The sequence below is a fragment of the Osmerus eperlanus genome, chromosome 19 (assembly GCF_963692335.1).
Source record: "Osmerus eperlanus chromosome 19, fOsmEpe2.1, whole genome shotgun sequence".
In the NCBI taxonomy this organism is placed as follows: Eukaryota; Metazoa; Chordata; class Actinopteri; order Osmeriformes; family Osmeridae; genus Osmerus; species Osmerus eperlanus.
The window spans coordinates 12791368-12803422 of record NC_085036.1 but is presented as its reverse complement, the minus strand read 5'-3'; the positions used below and the strand labels follow the sequence as shown (position 1 = coordinate 12803422).

General features: G+C 43.5%; 3 protein-coding genes across 5 annotated transcripts in view; all 3 read left to right on the top strand.

Annotated features, from left to right (window-relative positions):
• The first annotated feature begins 10 nt into the window (after nt 1-10).
• Nucleotides 11-2545, top strand: LOC134040064 (protocadherin alpha-2-like). Its single transcript, XM_062486288.1, has one exon. It carries the CDS (start codon nt 143-145, stop codon nt 2543-2545), a length of 2403 nt encoding a protein of 800 aa, XP_062342272.1. The 5' UTR covers nt 11-142.
• Nucleotides 2546-2866: 321 nt separating this feature from the next.
• Nucleotides 2867-5234, top strand: LOC134039917 (protocadherin alpha-7-like). Its single transcript, XM_062486109.1, has 2 exons — nt 2867-4696; nt 5031-5234. Exons 1-2 carry the CDS (start codon nt 2969-2971, stop codon nt 5037-5039), a joined length of 1737 nt encoding a protein of 578 aa, XP_062342093.1. The 5' UTR covers nt 2867-2968; the 3' UTR covers nt 5040-5234.
• Nucleotides 5235-6390: 1156 nt separating this feature from the next.
• Nucleotides 6391-12055, top strand: part of LOC134039908 (protocadherin alpha-C2-like) — a 39663-nt gene continuing 33998 nt past the window's right edge. Inside the window, exons 1-2 of one of the 3 annotated variants that reach the window (XM_062486073.1) lie at nt 6391-8820; nt 11763-11808. In XM_062486073.1, coding sequence (XP_062342057.1) covers nt 6454-8820; nt 11763-11783 — 2388 coding nt within the window. In that variant the 5' untranslated portion in view covers nt 6391-6453 and the 3' untranslated portion in view covers nt 11784-11808. Of the gene's footprint in view, nt 8821-9416; nt 11890-12055 lie in introns of those variants that run through there. The other 2 variants (XM_062486068.1, XM_062486072.1) reach the window with 2 other exon arrangements.

The following is a 12055-nucleotide window of genomic DNA, read 5'->3' as shown; positions in this document are numbered from 1 at the left end:
CCTCCATTGCGAGTATAGTGCTTTGTCAGTGTCGCACGATATCAAATGTGTTGGGAAGGTCTTTGAAAAAAAGAGGTGGCGTATATTTTTGTATGCCGTCTTTCATTGACGCCATCAAGGTTTTTACTATCTGTGGATAGCGATGGGTCTCTCTATCCTCGGATGCTTCTGCTGTGGTACTCTGCTGTTGCTTTGTTTGGTGGATTTATCTTCATGTCAGATCGTCTATTCCGTCTCAGAGGAGGTGAACAAGGGAACCGTAGTTGGAAATATCGCAAAGGATCTCAATCTTAATGTTCAGGAACTGGAATCCCGTATGTTTCAGATTGTGTCTGGATCCAAGACGAAATATTTCGAGGTAAATCGTAAAACGGGCGCCCTTTTTGTCAGTGAAAGAATCGACAGAGAGGACATTTGTGGGACTAACAAGAAATGTTCCTTAAATGTAGAGGCCATGGCACAAAATCCCCATAGTCTTTATCGGATTGAAATAGACATACTAGACATGAACGATAACGCGCCGTTCTTCTCAGTGAATAAACTGACGCTAAATATAACAGAGAATGTTATTGCAGGGGACAAGTTTCTCTTGCCCATCGCCAAAGATCCGGATGTGGGCAGTAACTCGGTGAAAGCCTACAAGCTTAGTTCAAATGAATTTTTCTCTCTGGATGTGCAGAGCGGAGAACAGAGTGTGTCTGCTGAGTTGGTGCTACAGAAACCTTTAGACCGAGAGAAACAGGCTGTGATTCAGCTCGTACTGACTGCTGTAGACGGAGGAAAACCTCCCAGATCCGGTACCCTCCAGATCGTAGTGAATGTTATGGATATTAATGACAATTTTCCCGTGTTCAGTCAGACTCTATACAAAGTCAAAGTTAAAGAGAATACGCCAAAAGAGACTAAGATCGTTTCAGTTATAGCAACGGATTTAGATGAAGGAGCGAATGGTGAAATAACATATTCTTTAGTGCGAGATGGCACTGAAAATGGGCCAGATGTATTCACCATTAATCCCGAGACAGGAGTCATTGAGGTAACGGGACTTATTGACCATGAAGAAACTCCTGCAATTGAGTTAAGAGTCCAAGCTAAAGACAGAGGTGTTCCTCCCAGAAGCACCCATTGTAAAGTTTTAGTTGAAGTTGTCGATGAAAATGACAACGCACCTGCCATCTCAGTAACGTCCCTCATAGACACAGTACAGGAGGACGTGAAAGCGGGCACCGCTGTAGCTTTGGTCACTGTGACCGATGGCGACGGAGGTAAAAACGGAGCGGTGCAATGTAGCATTGCTACAGCTGTTCCCTTCAAGCTGCAGCCATCATACAAAAACTATTACTCGCTTGTGGTGGACGGGCCGTTGGACAGGGAGCTAGCATCCCAGTATAATGTGACAATTCTAGCCGTGGATGAAGGGACTCCACCTCTCTCTAGCTCCAGTGTCGTTACCGTTCTCATCTCTGATGTGAACGACAATTCACCTCGTTTTTCAGACCGCGTCATAAGCGTTTATTTGAAAGAGAATAGTCCCGTGGGGTTTCCTATTGCCACGCTGACTGCGCATGATTCTGACATGAATGAAAATGCACAGATTTCTTATTCATTGATTGAAGAAGGGAATACCACACCGGTATCCACAATGGTAAATATGAACTCTTTAACTGGAGAAATATACACCTTGCAATCGTTTAACTACGAAGAAATGAAACGATTCCAGTTCCAAGTTCAGGCCACAGACGGTGGTGTTCCGCCTCTGAGCAGTAACGTGACTGTGAACGTTTTTATCTTGGATGAGAATGACAACACTCCTGTTATTCTCCCGCCCTATTCTGACCAAGGCTCTGTCAACTCTGAGAACATTCCCTACTCTGCTGAAGCGGGCTACTTTGTGGCCAAGATCAGGGCTGTAGACGCAGACTCTGGTTACAATGCGCTGCTCTCTTATCACATCTCTGAACCAAAGGGGCCGAATCTGTTCAGAATTGGAAGCAGCAATGGAGAGATCAGGACTAAGAGACGCATGAGTGACAATGACTTAAAAACTCACCCGCTGGTCATAGTGGTGTCTGACAATGGAGACCCTTCCCTGTCTGCCACTGTGTCTATTGATGTTGTGGTGGTTGAAAGTACAGGTGACATGCAGACAACTTTCAGACAGCTATCAGTAAAGGAGGAGAGTTTCTCAGATCTAAACCTGTATCTGCTCATCTCCATAGCCTCAGTATCAGTGATATTTCTACTGAGCCTCATCAGTTTAATAGCGGTAAAATGCCACAAGACAGACGGCAGTTTCAGCAGGTACAGCGCCCCAATGATAACCACCCACCCTGACGGGAGCTGGTCTTACTCCAAATCTACTCAGCAGTATGACGTGTGTTTTAGCTCAGACACAATGAAGAGTGACGTGGTAGTTTTCCCCACGTCGTTTCCACCTGGTGACGGGGAGCTGATCAGTATCAATGGAGGAGACACTTTCAGTAGGACTCAAACTCTGCCCACCTGCGAAAAGGTAAGGAGATTGCATACTTCTAAAAGAAAATAGCAGAATGCAACGTCAATGCTATTGTGCATAGTTTATTTTTGACTTGTGGTGATTAACGATTGGTAGGGTGTGTTGTTGTCGGGATGAACGTATTTGGGACTGTTTGTTAAAAAGCGGTAGGTTATTCTTTGCTGCATTGTGATCAACACTCTGTTGAATATATTAGAGAAAATATGAACACGTGGTGTCGCTGCAGACCGTGGATATTTTCATCTGATTTCTCTTTATTGTAACTCCTCCTTCTTAAGCGTCTAATATTGTTTATCGGTATTGTCAGAGGGGCTCTGGTGAAGCACGGTACGCAGACGACAAAGGCCTCAATAGGAACACGTATATAGATATTATCTTTGGATAAATGTGCTAATTTTGGAGAAGTAACTGATCTCCACAAACTCACGGATATTAAGCGATCCTTGGATAACGATGGATGTTTCCGTGTGGATTCTGTTCCCTCTGCTTTGTTTATGGGAGGCATCATCCGGTCAGATTTCTTACTCCGTTTCAGAGGAGGTGAACAAGGGAACCGCTGTTGGAAACATCGCTAAAGATCTCAATCTCAATGTTCAGGAACTGGAGTCTCGTATGTTTCAGGTTGTATCTGAATCGAGCAAGAAGTATTTTGATGTGAACCTGAAGTCCGGTGTTTTGTTCGTGAATGAGAGAATCGACCGAGAGGAGATTTGTGGGACCAGTGAGAAATGCTCTCTGAGTGTACAGGCAATAGCACACAATCCCATGAGTATCTTTCGTGTTGAAATTGTTATCCTCGATATAAATGACAACGCACCTTCTTTTTCCGTTAATTCACTAACTTTAAATTTAACAGAAAACATAGTTACTGGAGAGCGATTTCTTCTGCCTGTGGCTAAGGACGTGGATGTGGGCAGTAACTCAGTGAAAGCCTACAAGCTGAGTCCAAATGAACACTTCTCTCTGGATGTGCAGAGCGGAGGAGAGCAGAGTGTCTCTGCTGAGTTGGTGCTACAGAAACCTTTAGACCGAGAGAAACAGGCTGTGATTCAGCTCGTACTGACTGCTGTAGACGGAGGAAAACCTCCCATATCCGGTACACTAAAGATTATCATACATGTCATGGATATCAATGACAATAGTCCAATTTTCAGCAAATCCTTGTACAAAGTCAAAGTTGCAGAGAATGTTAAAATTGGATATAAATTAATACGTGTCGAAGCAACCGATATAGATGAAGGTATGAACGGTGAAATTGTTTACTCTTTCGTTGGCCATGGTAATAATAAAGAATATGATATATTTTCTATTGATCCTCATTCAGGGGAAATATCAGTAATAGGTGATCTTAATTATGAAGCAAACGTTGGCATTGAGTTGCGCGTGCAGGCGGCTGATCAAGGACAATATCCTAAAACTACCCATTGCAAAGTTTTAGTAGAAGTAATCGACATGAATGACAATGCGCCACAGATATCAGTGACGTCACTCATGAGCACAGTTAGGGAAGATTCTGAGTCTGGGGCTGCGGTAGCGTTAGTAATGCTGTCTGATAAAGATGGCGGTAAAAATGGAGTTGTGAACGGCCACATCAGCGGAACTGTTCCGTTTAAACTGCAGTCGTCTTATAAAAACCAGTACTCTCTGGTAGTGGACGGACCTTTAGATAGAGAGCGTCACCCCCAGTACAACATCACCATCACAGCCGTAGATGAGGGAACCCCCCCTCTCTCTAGCACCAGTGTTGTTACTGTGCACATTTCTGATGTGAACGACAACCCACCCTGCTTCCCAGAGCCCATTGTCAACGTGTATTTAAGAGAAAATAGTCCAGTTGGAGACCTGGTGGTTAGCGTGATTGCTCATGACGCGGATGAAAACGACAACGCGCATATATCTTATTCTCTGAAAGGTAATGCTATGGCTTCATCACTAATCAACATCAATGATTTGACGGGCGAAATATACAGTCTGCAGTCGTTTAACTATGAAGAAACTAAACGATTCCAGTTCCAAGTTCAGGCCACAGACGGTGGTGTTCCTCCTCTGAGCAGCAACGTGACCGTGAACGTTTTTATCCAGGATGAAAATGACAACACTCCTGTTATTCTCCCGCCCTATTCTGACCAAGGCTCTGTCAACTCTGAGAACATTCCCTACTCTGCTGAAGCGGGCTACTTTGTGGCCAAGATCAGGGCTGTAGATGCAGACTCTGGTTACAATGCGCTGCTCTCTTATCACATCTCTGAACCAAAAGGGCCGAATCTGTTCAGAATTGGAAGCAGCAATGGAGAGATCAGGACTAAGAGACGCATGAGTGACAATGACTTAAAAACTCACCCGCTGGTCATAGTGGTGTCTGACAATGGAGACCCTTCCCTGTCTGCCACTGTGTCTATTGATGTTGTGGTGGTTGAAAGTACAGGTGACATGCAGACAACTTTCAGACAGCTACCAGTAAAGGAGGAGAGTTTCTCAGATCTAAACCTGTATCTGCTCATCTCCATAGCCTCAGTATCAGTGATATTTCTACTGAGCCTCATCAGTTTAATAGCGGTAAAATGCCACAAGACAGACGGCAGTTTCAGCAGGTACAGCGCCCCAATGATAACCACCCACCCTGACGGGAGCTGGTCTTACTCCAAATCTACTCAGCAGTATGACGTGTGTTTTAGCTCAGACACAATGAAGAGTGACGTCGTGGTTTTCCCCACGTCGTTTCCACCTGGTGATGGGGAGCTGATCAGTATCAATGGAGGAGACACTTTCAGTAGGACTCAAACTCTGCCCACCTGTGAAAAGGTATGTACATGCTACCTGTTGTCCAAAACTGATTCCCTTTTTTCAGATTTGGCTATTATCATGTCTCGAGTCATCTGTTTGATTCGTATAGCTGCAAAATGCGGCTTATTATTTATTGTCCTATGATGTATTTCAGTTCCATGCCCTTACAAGATTACTGCAGTGGTAAAAAGTGAAATTTGTGCATCATTACGTAACTGAATAGGCTACACAAGTTAGTTCCGCTCGAATTTGTCCTGTCAGTAGCAACAACAAAAAAATCGCTTTATAAACTGCTCAGTGTTCAGATTCAGCACCACTGTCTCGGACAGCGACACGTGCCTCTCTATGCTCTGGCTTGATATATGAGGATTCTCTTTGCTTCATATTTTGTTTTAGATTTTTAAACCACATAGTCATTTTAATTAAACGATATTGGTACCATTTTTCATTCTAGTAGTATGAAGTTATTCACATGCCACTTGTTATAGGTTGCAATGTCACCATCCGTTTGAGTTTTTCCTGGAGTTTACATACATTTACATTTACATTTACATTTAGCAGACGCTTCCTGGAGTTGGGCAATAGGCCCATCGTGGCTGATGGTTTTCGAATACTTCCAGAGCAGGTGTCGTAGCCTCCAATATTCTTATTTATTACGTATTTTAGCTACATGCCATTACAATTTTACTGTAGTTGTAAAAGGTTACTTTTGTTTACCCTTGCGTCATTACGCATGTCCAATCTTGGTTTGCAAGAGCGTCCAACATGTACGGGCTACATTACATGTTTAGTATTTATTGTTTTCTTCTACACTGACTATATACAGTACTATCCCGAATTATCCGTTTCATAAAAGAGAATATTGATATGATTCCAGATGAACCAACGCTCTCGGTTTATTCCTCACTCATCTATGAATAAACACAGGATGTCGCTGTTGACCGTGAAAGTTATTATATCTGACAGACTGCTGGGCTCCTCCTTCTTTTATGGTGTAATATGATTCGATTTGTCTTTGCGAGGAGAAAAACGAGGAGTGTTCCGATACCGAATGAGGAGTACGGAGATATATTTCAGTTGAATGGGACTATTCCTCTATCTGTTTTCAGTTGAAGTCCATTCTATTATTTTGATTTGCGCGTGCCTGTGAAGCGATGGCTCTCGAGCGAAGAAGTCCAGTGTTGTTTTGGATATGGTGTCTGATGCTTTGTTCATGTGGATTTTCCTCTGGACAGTTGTTGTATTCTGTTTCCGAGGAGGTGGATAAAGGAACGTTTGTTGGAAATATCGCCAAAGATCTACATGTAAATATACAGGAACTGGAATCGAGGGAAGTTCAAATTCTAACCGATTCCAAAAGGAAGTATTTTGACTTTGACACAAAGACCGGTGCTATTTTTGTAAATGAAAGAATTGACAGAGAGACACTGTGCCAGAATTCAGTCAAATGTTCTGTCGATGTAGAGGTGGTGTTTAATAATCCTGTGCAAATCCATCGTGTAGAAATCAACATCGTAGACGTGAATGACAATGCGCCCTTATTTGAAGAGCGTTATCATATGATAAATGTTTCAGAATCTGCCTCCGCTGGCGATAGATTTCCTTTGCCGTCTGCAAGTGATCCTGACGTCGGTAGTAATGCTGTAAAAGCCTATAAACTGAGTCCTAATGAATACTTCTCTTTGGATGTGCAGAGCGGAGGAGAGCAGAGTGTGTCTGCTGAGTTGGTGTTACAGAAACCTTTAGACCGAGAGAAACAGGCTGTGATTCAGCTCGTACTGACTGCTGTCGACGGAGGAAAACCTCCCAGATCTGGAACATTAAAGACAGTAGTGAATGTACTAGATACTAACGACAACGCTCCATCTTTCAGTAAGACTCTTTATAAAGTTGTCGTGGCAGAAAATACCTCTCTTGGGACCTTAGTTCTAACGGTGAACGCAACAGACGCAGACGCAGGGGCAAACAGTGAGATAGAATATTCATTCACCGGTCAAAGCGGCTTGAAAGACGTGTTTGCGATTAACAAAAACACAGGTGAAATCACGGTCAAAATGGATCTAGACCACGAGGAGAACTCAGCGTTTGAAATCCGCGTACAAGCAAAAGATAAGGGTGTTCCACCTAGAAGTGCGCACTCTAAAGTACTAATTGAGATACTTGACGTGAACGACAACGCACCAGAGATAATACTGACATCTCTCCCAGGCGCTGTGAAGGAAGACGCTAAGAAAGGAACAGTTGTAGCTTCAATAAATATGCGTGACAAAGATAGTGGTAAAAACGGCCAAGTAGCGGCAAAGATTATAGGATCTACTCCATTTAAATTACAGTCATCTTACAAGAATTATTATTCTTTGGTTGTCGATGGGCCTCTTGATAGAGAAAGTATCTCGTTGTATAATATAACAATAAGAGCCACAGACGAAGGTTTGCCTCCTCTCTCGACGAGCAGTGTAATCACTGTTCACGTGTCTGACGTGAATGACAACGCGCCTCGCTTTACAGAGCCGGTAGTTAACATGTATTTGAAAGAGAACAGTCCAGTAGGTGAACGCGTTGGAAGTGTGACTGCGAATGATCCTGATGACAGTGCAAATTCTCAACTGACGTATGCTTTATTAGGCAACACAGGTGATGCTCTGTCCACATTTTTTAATCTGAACTCTTTAACTGGTGAACTATACAGCCTGCAGTCGTTTAACTATGAAGAAACTAAACGATTCCAGTTCCAAGATCAGGCCACAGACGGTGGTGTTCCTCCTCTGAGCAGTAACGTGACTGTGAACGTTTTTATCCTGGATGAGAATGACAACACTCCTGTTATTCTCCCGCCCTATTCTGACCAAGGCTCTGTCAACTCTGAGAACATTCCCTACTCTGCTGAAGCGGGCTACTTTGTGGCCAAGATCAGGGCTGTAGACGCAGACTCTGGTTACAATGCGCTGCTCTCTTATCACATCTCTGAACCAAAGGGGCCGAATCTGTTCAGAATTGGAAGCAGCAATGGAGAGATCAGGACTAAGAGACGCATGAGTGACAATGACTTAAAAACTCACCCGCTGGTCATAGTGGTGTCTGACAATGGAGACCCTTCCCTGTCTGCCACTGTGTCTATTGATGTTGTGGTGGTTGAAAGTACAGGTGACATGCAGACAACGTTCAGACAGCTACCAGTAAAGGAGGAGAGTTTCTCAGATTTAAACCTGTATCTGCTCATCTCCATAGCATCAGTATCAGTGATATTTCTGCTGAGCCTCATCAGTTTAATCGCGGTAAAATGCCACAAGACAGACGGCAGTTTCAGCAGGTACAGCGCCCCAATGATAACCACCCACCCTGACGGGAGCTGGTCTTACTCCAAATCTACTCAGCAGTATGACGTGTGTTTTAGCTCAGACACAATGAAGAGTGACGTAGTCGTTTTCCCCACGGCGTTTCCACCTGGTGACGGGGAGCTGATCAGTATCAATGGAGGAGACACTTTCAGTAGGACTCAAACTCTGCCCACCTGCGAGAAGGTAAGCCGATAGTGAAAACTTTTTAACATTGAATGGTGTGGAATTTTAAGGATCTTTTGCAATATGTAGCTAGGTCTGTTTTCTGGATTTGATCTACTTCACAGCCCTATTGGATTTGTTCATTGTCATTATCATTGTATTATTTATGTAAACAATGTAGTAGTAATAGTTATTTGAATGTAAGCGAGAATAAGCCACTATTTCAGCTTTGTTTAAGTGTCAGCCTTCCACAAAGTAGACAGAATCCTGTTGAGGACTTTCAGTGCGATCAAATTCAGCACCACTGAGTTGGACAGCAACATGTGTCTCCAGAGTTTCTGGCATGTTTGAGGTTGGTTTCTTTCGGTAACTTTAGAGTTATTTGTATTTAGTCAGAACGGCTATTTCATTCTTTTCACTGGCGTTCCAAATATCTCAAACTCAACTATTTAAAGCGGTATCTTATTTCATTTACCCTTCTAGTCAACAAAGTATTGTTGAATACATGAGTGAAGGGTATGAACACGTGGTGTCGCTGCAGACCGTGGATATTTTCATCTGATTTATCAATTTAGTAACTCCTCCTTCTTACGCGTCTATTGCTGTTTAAGGTTTTTGTCAGAAGGGTTGTGGTGAAACACGGAACGCAGACGAGATTTCGATGATTTAGGCGATTTAACTTGCATTTGAAACAAATATATATAACTGATCACAATAGCCTCACGGATATTAAGTGATCCTTGGATAACGATGGATGTTTCCGTGTGGATTCTGTTCCCTCTGCTTTGTTTATGGGAGGTATCATCCGGTCAGATTTCTTACTCCGTCTCAGAGGAGGTGAACAAGGGAACCGCTGTTGGAAATATCGCTAAAGATCTCAATCTCAATGTTAAGGAACTGGAGTCTCGTATGTTTCAGGTTGTATCTGAATCGAGCAAAACGTATTTTGATGTGAATCTGAAGTCCGGTGTTTTGTTCGTGAATGAAAGAATCGACCGAGAGGATCTTTGCGGGACCAGTGAGAAATGTTCTCTTCGTGTAGAGGCTGTGGCGCACAATCCCATGAGCATCTTTCGCGTTGAAGTAACGATTTTGGATATAAATGACAATGGTCCCACTTTTACTGTACAATCCCTCACTTTGAATGTTTATGAAAACTCAGCGGCGGGTGAGCGTTTTCTTCTACCTTTAGCTGAGGACGCGGATGTGGGCAGTAACTCAGTGAAAGCCTACAAACTGAGTCCAAATGAATTCTTCTCTCTGGATGTGCAAAGCGGAGGAGAGCAGAGTGTGTCTGCTGAGTTGATGCTACAGAAACCTTTAGACCGAGAGAAACAGGCTGTGATTCAGCTCGTACTGACTGCGGTAGACGGAGGAAAACCTCCCAGATCAGGGACGGTACAGATTATGGTGAATGTACTGGATATCAACGATAATAACCCCGTTTTTAGCAAGCCTCTTTACAAAGTGAAAGTTGCAGAGAATGTTAAGATAGGTAGCAAAATAATATCTCTAACTGCAACAGATGTAGATGAAGGTATGAATAGTAAAATTCTCTATTCGTTTGTTAGACACGGTAATGCTAAGCAATATGACTTATTCTCTATCGAACCTAATTCCGGGGAAATATTATTGAAAGGTGATCTGGACTATGAAGACAATGTAGGTGTAGAACTGCGAGTTCAGGCTGCCGATCAAGGCCATCCTCCAAAAACCACACACTGCAAAGTTTTGGTGGAAATTATTGATATAAATGACAATGCTCCTCAGATATCAACGACTTCTCTCATGAGCACAGTTAGAGAGGATTCTGAATCAGGTGCTGCGGTTGCATTGATAAGACTCTCTGATAAAGATGGCGGTAAAAATGGAGTTGTGAACGGCCATATCAGCGGAACTGTGCCGTTTAAACTGCAGTCGGCTTATAAAAACCAGTACTCTCTGGTAGTGGACGGACCTTTAGATAGAGAGCGTCACCCCCAGTACAACATCACCATCACAGCCGTAGATGAAGGAACCCCCCCTCTCTCTAGCACCAGTGTTGTTATTGTGCACATTTCTGATGTGAACGACAACCCACCCCGTTTCCCAGAGCCCATTGTCAACGTGTATTTAAAAGAAAATAGTCCAGTTGGAAATCTAGTAGTTATCGTAAATGCGCACGATGCAGATGAAAACGACAACGCGCGTGTCTCATATTCTCTGAAAAGTACTTCATCGCTTATCAACATTAATGATTTGACTGGCGAAATACACAGTCTGCAGTCGTTTAACTACGAGGAAATGAAACGATTCCAGTTCCAAGTTCAGGCCACAGACGGTGGTGTTCCTCCTCTGAGCAGTAACGTGACTGTGAACGTTTTTATCCTGGATGAGAATGACAACACTCCTGTTATTCTCCCGCCCTATTCTGACCAAGGCTCTGTCAACTCTGAGAACATTCCCTACTCTGCTGAAGCGGGCTACTTTGTGGCCAAGATCAGGGCTGTAGACGCAGACTCTGGTTACAATGCGCTGCTCTCTTATCACATCTCTGAACCAAAGGGGCCGAATCTGTTCAGAATTGGAAGCAGCAATGGAGAGATCAGGACTAAGAGACGCATGAGTGACAATGACTTAAAAACTCACCCGCTGGTCATAGTGGCATCTGACAATGGAGACCATTCCCTGTCTGCCACTGTGTCTATTGATGTTGTGGTGGTTGAAAGTACAGGTGACATGCAGACAACTTTCAGACAGCTACCAGTGAAGGAGGAGAGTTTCTCAGATCTAAACCTGTATCTGCTCATCTCCATAGCCTCAGTATCAGTGATATTTCTACTGAGCCTCATCAGTTTAATAGCGGTAAAGTGCCACAAGACAGACGGCAGTTTCAGCAGGTACAGCGCCCCAATGATAACCACCCACCCTGACGGGAGCTGGTCTTACTCCAAATCTACTCAGCAGTATGACGTGTGTTTTAGCTCAGACACAATGAAGAGTGACGTGGTAGTTTTCCCCACGTCGTTTCCACCTGGTGACGGGGAGCTGATCAGTATCAATGGAGGAGACACTTTCAGTAGGACTCAAACTCTGCCCACCTGCGAAAAGGTAAGGAGATTGCATACTTCTAAAAGAAAATAGCAGAATGCAACGTCAATGTTATTGGGTATAGTTTTTTTTATTTATTTGTGTTGAGTAACGCTTGGTAGGGTGTGTTGGTGTCGGGATGAACGTATTTGGGACTGTTTGTTCAAAAAGCGGTAGTTTATTCTTT